At 40.2% G+C, this 15,161-nt stretch overlaps 1 protein-coding gene across 6 annotated transcripts in view; it reads left to right on the forward strand.

Annotated features, from left to right (window-relative positions):
• The first annotated feature begins 861 nt into the window (after positions 1–861).
• cdk12 (cyclin-dependent kinase 12) overlaps positions 862–15,161 on the forward strand; it is a 34,949-nt gene continuing 20,649 nt past the window's right edge. For 4 of the 6 annotated variants that reach the window (XR_005281833.1, XR_005281834.1, XM_038297332.1 and 1 more), the window contains exons 1-12: positions 862–2,781; positions 3,729–4,406; positions 4,968–5,147; positions 5,240–5,379; positions 5,469–5,639; positions 8,766–8,955; positions 9,226–9,282; positions 11,666–11,767; positions 12,818–12,895; positions 13,714–13,830; positions 13,905–14,036; positions 14,192–14,415. Coding sequence is in view for 4 of the 6 variants with exons in the window: in XM_038297332.1 (XP_038153260.1) it covers positions 1,631–2,781; positions 3,729–4,406; positions 4,968–5,147; positions 5,240–5,379; positions 5,469–5,639; positions 8,766–8,955; positions 9,226–9,282; positions 11,666–11,767; positions 12,818–12,895; positions 13,714–13,830; positions 13,905–14,036; positions 14,192–14,415 (3,220 nt within the window). In the remaining 2 variants the exon portion in view is untranslated. The remainder of the gene's footprint in view (positions 2,782–3,728; positions 4,407–4,967; positions 5,148–5,239; positions 5,380–5,468; positions 5,640–8,765; positions 8,956–9,225; positions 9,283–11,665; positions 11,768–12,817; positions 12,896–13,713; positions 13,831–13,904; positions 14,037–14,191; positions 14,416–15,161) is intronic. The other 2 variants (XM_038297333.1, XM_038297334.1) reach the window with 2 other exon arrangements.

Genomic DNA, 15,161 nt, shown 5'->3' on the forward strand with positions numbered 1-15,161 from the left:
GTAATAACACAAAACCATGAGAGGTGGGAATGTTAGAATGCGCCAAATTAATGGTCTCCCAGCAAAGTAAATGGAACACTGGAAGTGATTCATTCTATTATGCTGTTTTGTATTAGCTAACAAGTATGAGACCATAATTGCTTATTTTCATTTTTCGAGCAAATTTCTGTTTCTTATATGACACTAACCTGAGCACTGTATTCTTATGCTGATGCATAAAAATCATAAGCAAAAATAAATCAAAGACAAAATCATTCTATGTGTTAATTTGAAATCGTGATCCATTTCGTAAATAAAATGACCAAGAAACCCCACTAAATATTAGTTTTCAGTTATATTCAGTGTATTAAATGTAATTTTATGTACAAGTTTTATTGTTTTCTGAGATGTATTTGTGATTTAAAATGTGTTTTGTTAAGTTTTTATATCTATATTTTTAGCAGTTATATAATTATTATTATTAATGTTCAAATTTATATAAATATATATATATATAGTTCAAATTTTTATTTTCAGAAATGTTTTTTCTTTGATACATTTTCGGTTTAAATTGTAAGAAGCTTATTTTATGTCCTTAAATATTTCCGGGGTACAACGCTCACTGTCACTGATGTTTGAAAATGTCAAATAATGATAAAGAAATAAAGAAAAATGCTAATTATAACAAAAATATTAGAAATGTTCGCTTTTTCAAGCTGTCATCATGTGGTAACTCGTGTCACCTGACAGGCTGAAACAGTTGAGCAACTCGGAACCCTTCTCGTTTCTAATGCCCCCTCGCGAGAGCAGCGGTTGGGCTCTTTTTTCTGATTGGATGTTGCTGGGATACCTTCTAGATTGACAGCACCCCTCTTCCTCTTAGTACGCTGATGCGCAGAAGTTGCTAGTCACAGGAGCCACAATGGCGATTGTAGTCTCCTTCAGCTAGGGCTGTGGATGATACGAAATCCACCAGCATCGCCCTAAATATAGGCCTGGTTGATTTCCAGAGCCATTAATAATAAACAGGAACATCTACTACACACGAATATACTATGATTTCTGATCAATATCCAGTCTATAGGGGATAAAACTTACATTAAAGGGAACATGTAAACAGCATCAACCGGGTCAAGTTTTCATTTTGTTGGAGAAACGAGCGTCTTTTACTCAAGGCGTTTGCTTGTTTCTGAAAGCTTAGACCGTTATTCTGTGGAATAAAAGTACGTTTTCTTAACTTGGCACCGGACAAGGACAGCTTTCACAAAGGGACTATTTTTCTTTTTTAGGAGCCTGCTCGCTAGCCGTCGAGCATTAGCTAGCTGTGCTAGCTACGTTGAGACGGACGCGACACCTTAATGCTCCTATGTTGGGTTTGGACCTTCTTCCGCTGAGTGACTCGGGAGTTCAGATTCAGCTGCATAGGAAAACTACCTTGGATTTATTTTTATTTTATTTTTTTGTGGCAAATTACACCGGTGAGCAAATGGAATGAATTGGCGCCGAGGAGGACTGTACGTGAGCGGCCTTGAGTGTTTATTTTGTGCTTGTGTTTGTTCTGTTCATGCTTTTCAAAGCTTCTTTCGACATTTGAAGTAGCCGTTTTTTTCTCGTGGATGAATCTCTCAGAACACGGAAGCCGGCGTGAGGTATGCCAGGGTCCGACCGACACCATGGGGCCAGGAAGACGGATTCGAGCGGCGGAGCGCCACACCAGAACCAAGGCCCTGCTCCTATCTTCGATGGAAACATGACGAGCAAAGACGGTAAATCGCTGCTTAAATCTTCAATGTCAACTTCTTCGAAACGAAAGCGGCACAAATCAAACAAATCCGATTGTGAATCCTCTGGAGTACCGGGACAGACGGGCTTTGCCCCCGGTAACACGGCGCCTCCTGGTGTCAACACGGTGAAGCCTCTGGTGGAGTACGACGACATCAGCTCCGAGTCGGACACTTTTTCCGACCCCCCTTCCTCCAGGCCTTCCGAGAGGGGGGGCGCGGATCGGCTGGATCTCTCGCCTTCACCTGAATATGAAGTAGAGGATGTCAGCAGGAAGAACAAGGGTCAAAGACACCCCCGTAAAAAGCCGAAAGACCCGAATAAAGTTAGAGACCCTGGGAATGGGGAGCGTGGGTACAAGAAAAAGAGCAGCAAAGATCGCGAAAAGGGCAACTCTGGGAAAGCCAAGGAAAAGACTGCTTCATCTGGATCCTCTTCCAAACACCAGCTCCAACAGGATGGCGACACAAAGCGCGTTGAATCGGCACTTTCTTTACAGACTGTCGTCAGTGTGGGCAGCACCCCATCCTCTACATCTTCATCTCGCAGTAAGGAGAGCAGCCGCTCAGGGAAGTCTCACAAAGAGAAGCAGCAGAGAAGAGAAGGCCGAGGAGAAGGGAACCGCAGCTCCTCACACAGGAACCGGACAGACAGGACTCACCGCAAGTCCTCCAAGAGCCACAAGTCAAGCCCTAAGGGGAAGTCTTCAGGCAGAGGGAGCCCCCGCAGAAAGAGCGCCGGCTCTGCTTTATTATCTAGTCCCAGAAGAGGCAGCGAGAGTCCGCTGGGTGGTAACTATGGGCAGCAGGGGGATGACGGTTACTCCAGGCGGAGGCAGGCCCAGAAGAGCCCGAGCCCCTATGGGGATCTGTCTCGCCGCAGCAGGCAGAGGTCGGGCAGTCCTTATGGCAGCAGGCACAGGTCCTCCAGCTTTGAGAGGGACTCCAGCCCTTATTCCAGGAGGCGATCCATCAGCCCCTATGCCAGCCGCAGGTCGTCCAGCACAAGCCCCCTGTCCCGGTGAGTAACCTTTAGGAAACCTTGGAAGTCTTTGAGCCTTTAAAGGCAGAAAGTACACAAGTTTAAAGACTTGTGTAGGTCTAATTATCCTTGCACTAAAAAGCTTTGCTTATGCTGCACTATTTCATGTAAACAATACTTGATTTGGTATTTATGTCTTGATTGAACATGTCAGTTTAACTCTTTACAGATCAACTTAACCTTTTTGTTCACTTGCATACAAATGGAGTCCTCTGTGAAGTCTAGAAGCACAAGATCTATATCCAGCCATTCTGCAAAGATGCTGCTACATGGCTGCACATCTTATTTTGACATTTGACCAATTAGATGAGCCCTTTAATAATTTATTACCTACTGTAAATTAAGTTGGGAAAAAAACTAATTGAAAAGTTAAGAAGTTACTAAGCCTAGTTAACAATTATATTTAGGTGTAAGTGCCAGAAGTATCTGCATTAATGCCTCTAATGTTATGTTGTACCAAAAAGAAATGTTTCTTTCACTCTCGGAGTGTTTTTTATGAATGTCTTATAGAAGCACTTTAGTTATTTTTCTTACTATATCGGAGCAGGTTGGTGTTTCTTGTTACGTTAACATTAATCTTTGCCATCAAATAATCCATATTTTTTAATCTTACAAAGGTTTAAGGTCTTGTCCTCGATTCCAATAACACTATTGGCTTGAAACTTTGATTTTCAAAGTATTTCACCGAGAGCACTATAAAGGGTTAATGTTTAGGCAATAAAACTGCTTTGTGTGAGAAGAAAAATCCGATTAATAGAAGGCTGAAACTTTGTATTTTATAATTTTTTTTAAGGTTTATTTAAATATTTATCTGTTGCCATTGAATTTTGAAAGTTAATCTTTGCTGTTTTCAACCTGTTTTTTCTTTTTTTTTTCTTTTAATAACGGTTTCGTTTAAAAATTTCTTTTGCCTGTGTATTTTTCAGACGCTCAGCTCGTTCCAGAAGTCGATCTCCGCTGTCCTACTCCTCCCGTCGCTCCTCCTCACGTTCACGCAGCAAGCGGCATACCTCTTCAGCTTTAGGAGGTGGCAGCTCCCACAGCAGTCATCCAGCTAGCCGCTCCTCTCCTTCCTCTCGCCTGCCCCTCAACTCCAGCTTGGGTGCAGAGCTTACCCGCAGAAAGAAAGAGCGCCTGGCTGCTGAGGCGGCTGCTCGTGGCAACGCCAGTGGCACGGCTTCCCCTCTCCCACCCACCCCAAAACCCGGAAGCTCCACATCCGCACGGCCTACTAAAACGGAGTCGCCGCTGGTGGAAAGAGACTCTATAGCAAAGATGGAACCTCAGGCTCAAGCAACTGCACAAATATCCTCCGATACTCCCAGAAGTGAAGATCAAGTTACGGCACCTTTACCTTCCTCCCCTACCTGTTCCCCTGCTCCTCCTCCTCCTGAGCCCTCCCCTCCTGCGCCCCCCTGTCCTGTCACCCAGGTGCCACCACCTCCCCCTCAGCCAGAAACGGTTAACCTGCCTGGCTCGCATCAGGCGAAATCCCCAGGTTATCTTCCCACACGCAGTCCTGTTCGGCAGACACCACTCCACAAGACCTCAACTCTACCGCCTCTGCCCTTACCCCCTATGCTACTGGCAAACACTCAGGACAGGTGAGGCATCTCAAATGGAAACAGTGACTGTGTTTACTACACATAAAGTTTGATATGCACCTGTACCACTTTTCTGCAGAAGTTTAAAACTATTCCTACTTATTCTGATTTTGAATCTTAGCATTTTTTTGTTTTCTTTCCACTGCTTGTAAATGACATGGACAAACACAGATGTGTTTGAGAAAAGGGAGAAAAACTAAAGTAAATATTCTTAAAACGTTCAAAAGCCTAAACAGATGGCACCAAAGTTACTTTAAAGTATTACTAGGAAAATGTATATAAAGATATTTGCATGTACCTTTGTTCTGAGTCTGACCCAGTTTAAGCATAGGTTGTTCCTAATTTTACACTGAGCACTTCTTGTTGTTCTCATATTCTTTCAGTTCCATCAATCAAAATGTATTTCTATAGTATAGAAGCCATTGAATATTTAAAAATAGTTCTATCTATACCATATGGGACATTTGTACTTGTGTGAGCACATTTTTTGTAAGATGTCTTCTGACTTTCTTGAAAAAACAGACAAATTCACTTCTTAATGAGTTTGCTTTGCTCCGTCAGCCCAAAGAGATCCACCCCTCCCCAGAGGCCACAGAGAAAGGAGAAGACTGTGAGCAGCCGGCCTTCCCTCATTGATCTTCCTCTACCGCCCACTTTGCCTGGAGCCGACTCGTCGCCCCCTCAGTCTCCTGTCCGTCAGCTTCCCCCTGTACCCCAACAACCCCTCAAGAAGAGACCAAAGTTAGTCTCTCTCATAAAGCACCAATTATCTACTGGGTGCTCATTAGCCTCAGATTTAGTTCTTATTTTTAATTTTTCCTTAATTTTTTCAGGATCTGTTGCCCACGATATGGAGAGAGAAAACATAACCTGAGTGACTGGGGCAAACGCTGCGTAGACAAATTTGATATAATTGGGATTATAGGTGAAGGCACATATGGCCAAGTGTACAAGGCAAAGGACAAAGACACAGGTAAGCTAGACATGAGTCACGCTGCAAAATCTATTCCTTTAATGGGCTTTATTCAAAATGTGGTTTGCATTACTTGCCTCTCTTTAAAGGGGAACTTGTTGCTTTGAAAAAAGTGCGTTTGGACAATGAAAAGGAGGGTTTCCCCATCACTGCCATAAGAGAGATAAAGATCTTAAGGCAGCTCAAGCATCGCAGTGTTGTCAACATGAAGGAAATCGTCACCGACAAGCAGGATGCCCTTGACTTTAAAAAGGATAAAGGTAGGCTACTGTAGCTATGAAGCTAATACAAATGATTTATTTTTTAAGTAAATTCAGATTTCCTGTTATTATTCTCTTTACTAAGGATAATATGTAGCAAGGTGATGTCTAAGAACATGGGTAGTTTGGTTTGAATTCCCTTTAATACCTTTCATATTAGTCTGTTTTAGGGAGCTGGAGGCTTTGGAAAGCTTTATCAAGCTTTGCTCGTCTGATGGATAAACACACACACAAAAGCAGCTCGCCCTTTACAGGCTCTACATGGTCATTTCACTGCACTGACAAATGCTACAGTCACACTGCAGCCTTAAGTGACCCAAATCCGATTATTTGGCCGATATGCGACCTGGATCTGATCTTATCGTGGCAGTCTGAACAACACAGATCCAATTTTTCCAATCCCACCCAGGCTACTTGGCTTTGTGGTCCTGAATCCGATACGAATCTGATCTTTTCAAATGCGACCTACGTCTGAACAGCCAGGTCACATTCATCCGACCTGAACGCCATTAGTAACCGACATAGGTCACTATTCTGCGTCTTGCTACACAGAAGCGGCAAGAAAAACAACAAACATGGCAGACGATGGTGTGGAGAGTAGTATATTTTTTAACCATCTTAAATAGATTGAGTTTTTAAGGTTTTGCTAGATGCGCTCCAGCACTACATCCATGTTTACTTCCGTGAACACAAAGCACGCTGGCTTGTGACGTCATTGCGTCCTCTACTGTGCATGCGGGACACTTTAGCTGCATGAATGCAGTTCACACATGAAATCACATAAGTCACGTATATTTGGAAATGTGAACAGCAACGCAAAAAAATCGGATTTCACAAAAAAAAAATCGGAATTGAGCATCAAGGCCTGCAGTTTGAACATAGCCAAAGAGGTTTAACATATCTTGATGTTTGCTAAAGTTATTGTAGCTTTTTCTCAACTGCAGTTCTTAAATTTGTATACAGGTGCTGGTCATAAAATTAGAATATCATGAAAAAGTAGATTGATTTCAGTAATTCCATTTAAAAAGTGAAACTTGTATATTATATTCATACATTACATACAAACTCATATATTTCAGATGTTTATTTTGTTTAATTTTGATGATTACAAATGACAACAAATGAAAATCTCAAATTCATCATATCAGAAAATTAGAATATTGTGAAAAGGTTCAAAATTGATGGCCCCTGGTGCCACACTCTAATCAGCTAATTAACTCAAACCACCTGCAAAAGCCTTTAAATGGTCTTTCAGTCTAGTTCTATAGGCTACACAATCATGGGGAAGACTGCTGACTTGACAGTTGTCCAAAAGACGACCATCGACACCTTGCACAAGGAGGGCAAGACACAAAAGGTCATCGCTAAAGAGGCTGGCTGTTCACAGAGCTCAGTGTCCAAGCACATTAATAGAGAGGCGAAGGGAAGGAAAAGATGTGGTCGAAAAAAGTGTACAAGCAAGAGAGATAACCGCACCCTGGAGAGGATTGTGAAACAAAACCCCTTCAAAAATGTGGGGGAGATTCACAAAGAGTGGACTGCAGCTGGAGTGAGTGCTTCAAGAACCACCACACACAGACGTATGAAAGACATGGGTTTCTGCTGTCGCATTCCTTGTGTCAAGCCACTCTTGAACCACAGACAGCGTCAGAAGCGTCTTGCCTGGGCTAAAGAGAAACAGGACTGGACTGCTGGTGAGTGGTCCAAAGTCATGTTCTCTGATGAAAGTAAATTTTGCATTTCCTTTGGAAATCAAGGTCCCAGAGTCTGGAGGAAAAGAAGAGAGGCACTTCATCCACGTTGCTTGAAGTCCAGTGTAAAGTTTCCACAGTCAGTGATGGTTTGGGGTGCCATGTCATCTGCTGGTGTTGGTCCATTGTGTTTTCTGAGGTCCAGGGTCAACGCAGCCACATACCAGGAAGTTTTAGAGCACTTCATGCTTCCTGCAGCTGACCAACTTTTTGGAGATGCAGATTTCATTTTCCAACAGGACTTGGCACCTGCACACAGTGCCAAAGCTACCAGTACCTGGTTGAAGGACCATGGTATCCCTGTTCTTAATTGGCCAGCAAACTCTCCTGACCTTAACCCCATAGAAAATCTATGGGGTATTGTGAAGAAGAAGATGCAATACACCAGACCCAACAATTCAGAAGAGCTAAAAGCCACTATTAGAGCAACCTGGGCTATCATAACACCTGAGCAGTGCCACAGACTGATCGACTCCATGCCACGCCGCATTGCTGCAGTAATACAGGCCAAAGGAGGCCCAACTAAATACTGAGTGCTGTACATGCTCATACTTTTCATGTTCATACTTTTCAGTTGGCCAACATTTCTATACATCCTTTGTTTTTATTGGTCTTCAGTAATATTCTAATTTTCTGATATGATGAATTTGAGATTTTCATTTGTTGTCATTTGTAATCATCAAAATTAAACAAAATAAACATCTGAAATATGAGTTTGTATGTAATGTATGAATATAATATACAAGTTTCACTTTTTAAATGGAATTACTGAAATCAATCTACTTTTTCATGATATTCTAATTTTATGACCAGCACCTGTATTTTGGCCAATAGACCCTGAAGAAAATCTTCCTACATTTGTGGATCACTTACTTTTTTTCTGCAGTACAAAGTCCTGCTCATTGTTGCTGCATCAGAATGGAAACGCTAGTTGGAATAATTTAGATTAATCAATTATTTAAACAATAATGGAGAGGACTGACTAACGGATGCCAGCTAAAAGAGGAACCCCCTCAGTAGTAATTGTTCCAAAATTGAAAAGAAAGGGAAAAAATCTCATTTTAGATGGAAAAAAAAAATTCAGTCTGATTTAAGATTAATCTGATTTAAATTCTGTATAAAATCATCTTTAAGACACCTTTTGCTCTTCAATGATGAATTGATTCATTGGGAAAGATCATTGACAGATTATTTGACTGTCAAAATAATCTGTAGGTTCAGCTGAAGTATTTTTCCTTTGATAGAATTAATGAACATCCATTCATCCATCTACAGATTGGGCTAACAGGTTTAGAGGAAAGCCCGTCCTTCTGCTCACCTTAGCTGTGATCTTTCTGAGCTGATGCCATGTCTGTTTTTCTGTATTTGCTCTTAGGTGCATTTTACTTAGTATTCGAGTACATGGACCATGACCTGATGGGCCTTCTTGAATCGGGCCTGGTCCAGTTCTCCCAAGAACACATCCGTAGTTTCATGCGTCAACTGATGGAAGGTCTGGACTACTGTCATAAGAACAACTTCCTGCATAGGGACATCAAATGTTCCAACATACTGCTCAACAACAGGTTAGAGAAAGATGAAAACTGGAGTTATGTGGAGGAGCTGATCATTTGTGGACAGTTGAATTGTTTTATTAGTAACTGCTGATGTTTATGTTTCTTTTAGGGTTTTTAACTATTTCTACAACTTGTCTGGTCAATTGTTTCCACCCTAATGTGGTGTTTTCCTTTTGTATTGTAGTCTGAATGAGACAAAACAGATCTACGCCAATATGAAAGGTTTGAGATGATTGTTGTTAAATTCCTAATATGCAGTGTTGGCGTTTCTGTTTGCAGAGGTCAGATCAAGCTGGCAGACTTCGGTTTGGCTCGACTTTACAATTCTGAGGAAAGGTAAGTGATTTCTCATTCTTTTTATTTTTTTTACTTTTTTTGTGTGTCTTGTATTCAATATACAAACAAACATCTCCTCAATTCCATCTCCAGGACATAAAAGCGGTAGAACTACTCCTGCTTCCAGCGTAACTTAATAAAATAATTTGTTTATTTGATGCCTCTGCCTAAGGGCAAGCATACACTGTACCATATTTTCAATCTTTGCAGTCAGCTATAACTAAAACTGAATGACGAAATCGCAGGGTTTAAAAGTTCGCCCCTCACGATGTATGTACACTGTACGGCCCGGCGTTCTGATGATTATTTGGAATTAAACGATTTTTGAAATAATTAACTAACTTCGTAATCGATTAATCGTTAAATGGAGTATAGAGACTCTAAAACGAACCTTTAGCTGACAGAGCGACCCACCTTGGGCAACAATTATACCATAATTGTGGAAACAAAATATGTAAACATTTTGCATTTAAATCAACTTTTCTGTCTGTCAACGTGCTCTATCCAGAACTCCTCAACTGGGAAAGTTTTAGTTTCACCGGGTTTGATTTAGCTAAAAATCTTCAATAAACATTTTGCTAATTAATTAGTAATTGATTAATTGAAAAAAATAATTGACAAATTAATCCATTTGCAAAATAATTGTTAGTTGCATGCGATCTACCTGCTCACAATGTACATCCAAATACCACACTCGGCTAACTCAGCGCCGAGAGATGGAGCTGGTCTCATTCAGCAATCTGGAAGCCAAACTTAGACGGTAGAAGAAGAACTATTCCCCTGTTTACACACAAGCTGTTGGCGGACTTCAGGTAAATCGCCTTGTAGCTCTGCCTCAACAGCAGGATTCGCTGTATCATGGAGAATTTTTTTTTCTCCATGCCTTACTGTTCCTGATAGTGATGTGATTGTGAGAGGCTTGTCGCTACCTGATCCGTACCGGTTGCATTATCCGTACCATCAGCTCATTTGCGCCTGCGCGAACAGAATAACTTCCGGGTCGCCAAAAAATAATGTAATTACGGTACTGAAAAAACTTTATTTATATCCTTAAATAATTAAAGAATACTAAACTACATCGTAAAGACAATATTGAAGACTTTTCTGGAAGAAATGGATGCTTTTTAAATTCAATCCATTGTATTGCTTGACGTAATTTTTCTGGAATAAAAATCCAAATTTTCGGGAAATGTTCCCTTATCAATGAAAAACTGCAGGTCACGAAAGGTAGCAAATGAATCCATTGTGGGATCAGTACTGCTGGAGTGCATAGTTAAGTACAGAGTAAATCAAATATTTAAACAAATTTAAATATATACGCTGTGTGACGTATATTGCGCATGCTCAGAGCAGTCAAAGTAACTATCACAAGGCGATTGAACTTTTTTATGTATTTCTGTTTTTTTATTTTTAGAAAATGCAATATTGACGAAAATACAAAGATATACAAAAAGAAACCCATGCCTCTAAAAAATACAAAAGAATAAAAAAGTAAGAAAAAGGAAATATTGCCACTGGAAGTTATTCTGTTTGCGCACGCGCAAATGAGCTGATGGTACGGATCGTGCTTCCGGTACGGATCGGGTAATGACAAGGCTAATCGCTCCTTGTTACCCCTCTATACTACACAATGCAGGAAGCACGTTGAGGCTGAAACTCTATCTCACACAACTTGAGAATCGTCCCGAAAAGGGCACAATTACGTACATTGCATGCCTGCCTTAACTAGATGAGGTAAATCCTGTCTGTTGTGGTGTGTTGGTGCCAGGGCATACATCAAAAAGTCCACTAGTCAACACGTCGGTTTAATTGAGCTAATTTGGTCTGCGTCTGGACAACTTGAAAGTTTAACACACACCCCGCCCCCGTGCAAGGGGTGTAGACCTGCATGGTGGTGTGCAAAACTGGTCTCTTATTAGTTTGTTCTATGGACTTCGTAGAGCAGACACTGCAGTCAGCAATAAAAGCTGGATTAGACCTTCCTGATATAACCAAGCCCAACGCTGCAGCAAGACCTATTGTAAGTAATTTTGTCCGCCCTCGACTTCATGCGATTACGTGATAGAACTACGCATCGACTCGACTTTTACTGTAAAATAGTCGACTTGGGAAAAAAAAATCCAGAATCGTTAATGCCCTAGTTGGTGCATGGATGTCATTAACAGCTGAAGCACTGCAGATCTACAGGAATATATGAAAACCCTCTGCTGACGTTCACATCTTTTCTGACTGTATGAGTTTCTGTTTAAACTTTCAAGCATTTTATTTTATTTTTTGTAAAATGTGTTATTCTCCAGTAGATGAAGCCACAGTCCCCTAAACGTGCAGCTGAAATATCTGTTTGGCCACATGGTCGCCTAACATTATCTTTCTTCCCCTGCAGTCGGCCATACACTAATAAAGTAATTACACTATGGTACCGTCCCCCTGAACTGCTGCTTGGCGAGGAGAGATACTCCCCAGCCATCGACGTCTGGAGCTGTGGGTGAGTCTGAAACTGTCAAAACATCCAATCTCTCTCTATTCAGTCATAATCCAGTCATTTTTATTCCAAATGACTCTAGAGGAAAATTACTTTTACAAGATAAGCCTGTTATTTTTTCTAAAAAAAAAAACAGGTTGTGATAGTTGTTTAATAAATGGTACTGTAGTTTCTAAGTATAGTTAAATCTTATTGAATAGTCACTAAACATAAAAACAGATGTTTTCATAGCACTTCTGCAATACAAGATACAAAACAGGTAATTTAGAAGATTAATTGTGTGCATATTGTTGGTATATCTTTGGGGAGCTGGATTAATTTTTAGCTCAGCTCGATTTTATCTGGTGTAAATAAGTATGGATGCTCCTTTAGCAGCTTTTCTGTCATGGTAACAAAAACAAGGTATTAAATATTTTTTTGCAATCACTGTAAAATATATGGTATTTTCTGCAACTGGCTAATTAAGCTGAAGCTGGCATTTAATTAGCAAATTCTTATTTGGTAGTTCATTTGAACAATCTGGAATCGTTTCATCTGTAGCTGAAGCTAAATTGCTAAGTTGTTAATCTTATTTTTTTTATTTAGTTCCTTCAAAACATGGTGTGAAATAATAAGGCTTTGTTTTTATAAAGAAATAAACATGACTGATAATTAAAATACTTTAGATTGGGGCCAGTTTTAATTGCCTTGGTTATAAAAACAGACTAGTTAAGGCTTTATTCTTTTTTTTTTAAACACAACAAAATGCTCTAAAATGTTAAAACTTAATAGTATAATGTTCTGAACCAGTTTTTTTGTGTATTTTTCTTAAGTGTGCAAAATGATCAATATGAATGAGCAAACAACACTGCAAATGGTTTAAATATTTTAATAGAGAATATATTCTTCTGAAATCCTGAAAAGCTTGTTTTATGTATTTTTTTGGGAAGGGGGATCTGATAACATTTTAATTTGCCATATTACATTAAATGTTTCTACTTTTAATCTAGGCTGCCTGGCCTAATGTGTTAGTTTGTGTTCTCCATTTATGTGTATTATGGTTTGTGTGTTCAGGTGTATTCTTGGAGAGCTCTTCACTAAAAAACCCATCTTCCAAGCAAACCAAGAACTTCTACAACTGGAACTCATCAGGTACAGATATTTCTGCAGCTGCATTGTGTCTCTAAATGGCTTTAAAGACCATGGCTCCAATATTCTAACCTATAAATAAACCAGATCGGTTTCAGGACTTCTCTACAGAATCAACGAGAATCACTCCTTTCTATAGTCTTTCATGAAAAAAAAAAGTTGTGAAAGTCGTCGTTATCCTGCTCAGGATCAGTAAAGAGTGAATTAGTGGGTCCCAAAACATGCTTCTTTCTTTTAGGCTTGCAGTAATAGTTTAACTTCCTCATATATGTGGCTATTATTTTCATTCTTCCATCTTGGAGATGCATCTGAACCCAGATGGCTGTACCGCTGCTGTCTGTCCACTGATGGTGTTATGATGGTCCTGTTAGGCTTGGAGTTTAGCCTCAGCAATTGCTGTATAGTCAATGATCTTTCAAACATTACTAATGTCTTAAAGACAATTTAAACAGTTTGGTCTTGTTCTCAAAAAACTAACTTTCAAACATATTTATGTAACCTGAGGGTTATGTTGATTCTTAGGAATAATGAACTAAATATAGAGCAGTGATGTTGGAGAATTTTCCAGGTATGACTTCATATCAGCTGAGCGGTTTTGTACTCTAGGCATCTCACACATGCAGCCATGCCACAGCGTCACATTCAGAATTTGGACATGATGAACCCTCAGTTGGAAAGCTAGTTTCAAGAGCTGTTTCTGTGTGAATGAAAGGAAATTGGCTCATTTAACTGCAGAGTTCATAAAACATTTAAACCATCATATGTCTTTAACCATTTTCTATTTAGTGTAGATTTTTATTTTTGGATTATGTTTCCTGCAGCCGTCTGTGTGGAAGTCCTTGTCCTGCAGTGTGGCCTGATGTCATTAAACTTCCTCTATTCAACACCATGAAACCTAAGAAGCAGTACAGACGGCGGCTAAGGGAGGAGTTCGCCTTGTAAGTAGCTTTTCTGTAGTGATGTGAAATTTCTTCTCTTTTACTTGAGATAAAATATCTCCCTTTTCATTCAGTTTGCCGACTCCTGCTCTGGACCTGCTGGACCGAATGTTGACCCTCGACCCTTCACGTCGCTGCACTTCTGAACAAGCTCTTCTAAGCGACTTCCTTACTGACATAGATCCTGGCAGAATGTCGCCGCCAGAGTTAGTAGCACAAAGATTTTAACCTTAACTCCTTTTCTTAAAGCAATCTTGTTGAGGCATTTATGTATCTGCGCTGCCTACAAATCTTCTTTTTTTTGTTTGTTTACATGCCAACTATTTATTTTTTAACCCCCGTCTTTGCTTCCTTTGTCCAGTCTTCCCCATCACCAGGACTGTCATGAGCTATGGATTAAGAAGAAGAGACGTGCGCGTCAAAGTGGGTTGTCTGAGGATGTGCCTGTGCCCAAAGTGCCCCGTAAAGATACAGCTGGGACCTCCAGTGGAGAAAACAGCCGACCCCAAAGCAGCCCACCTGGAGCTCCGCCCCCTCCACCAGGAAAGCCGCCCTCCACAGCCAAATTAGAGGGTGAGCTGGCAGGTAACCCATCAGATTAAGAAAAGGCTTCATGTTTTTATCAACTGTTGATGATTTCTACAATTTTTTCATATTAATAATAAATAATATCTGAAATCTATAATGGAACAAAAAAATAAGTCAGAAAACGCCAAACAAACAGGCTAATTAAAAAAAAAAAAATTCCACAAAGCAGAAGGACATGTTTTAACATTTGAACAAATTTGCTTTCAAAATGTGTTTGCAGCTTAGAACTGCGTGAATGTGGTGGGATTTAAAAAAAAAGAATGTGTTAAAGAAATGGAGCATGATAAGTCATCTCGTGCATTTAGAACAGAAGCTCCTATGCTTTTTTCACTCAGACTGGATTGTCAACAGGAGAGATTGTTGCACCTTTAGTTAGATGGAAACGATGCATGTTTATTTTCTACCCTGTAGCTTCATACTAAACCACCCTTGGATCAGTTCTGGTGCTTGGGAATCTGGGTAGCATCTCAAACCTTTGGCATTGACGCTTAACTCAATGGCCACCAAAGACGACAGTAATGATACTGTTTTATCAGCAGCTAAAAGTTCACTTTGCATTAAAAAAGTCCACCTGTATTTGTTTTCATGAGTTTAAAACTCTTACTCTGGTTCTGACCAGCTTGTTTTGCTCTGGTGCTCACAGGTATCAGTGATTAGTCAAACACAGTATTAGCGAATGGAATCAGCTTGAAGTTTCACTGTTTCCAGATAAAACCAGGTTTTTGCCTTGGAAGGATTGACAT

This window comes from Cyprinodon tularosa, unplaced genomic scaffold (genome assembly GCF_016077235.1).
Source record: "Cyprinodon tularosa strain WSP-4 unplaced genomic scaffold, ASM1607723v1 ctg386, whole genome shotgun sequence".
Classification (NCBI taxonomy): domain Eukaryota; kingdom Metazoa; phylum Chordata; class Actinopteri; order Cyprinodontiformes; family Cyprinodontidae; genus Cyprinodon; species Cyprinodon tularosa.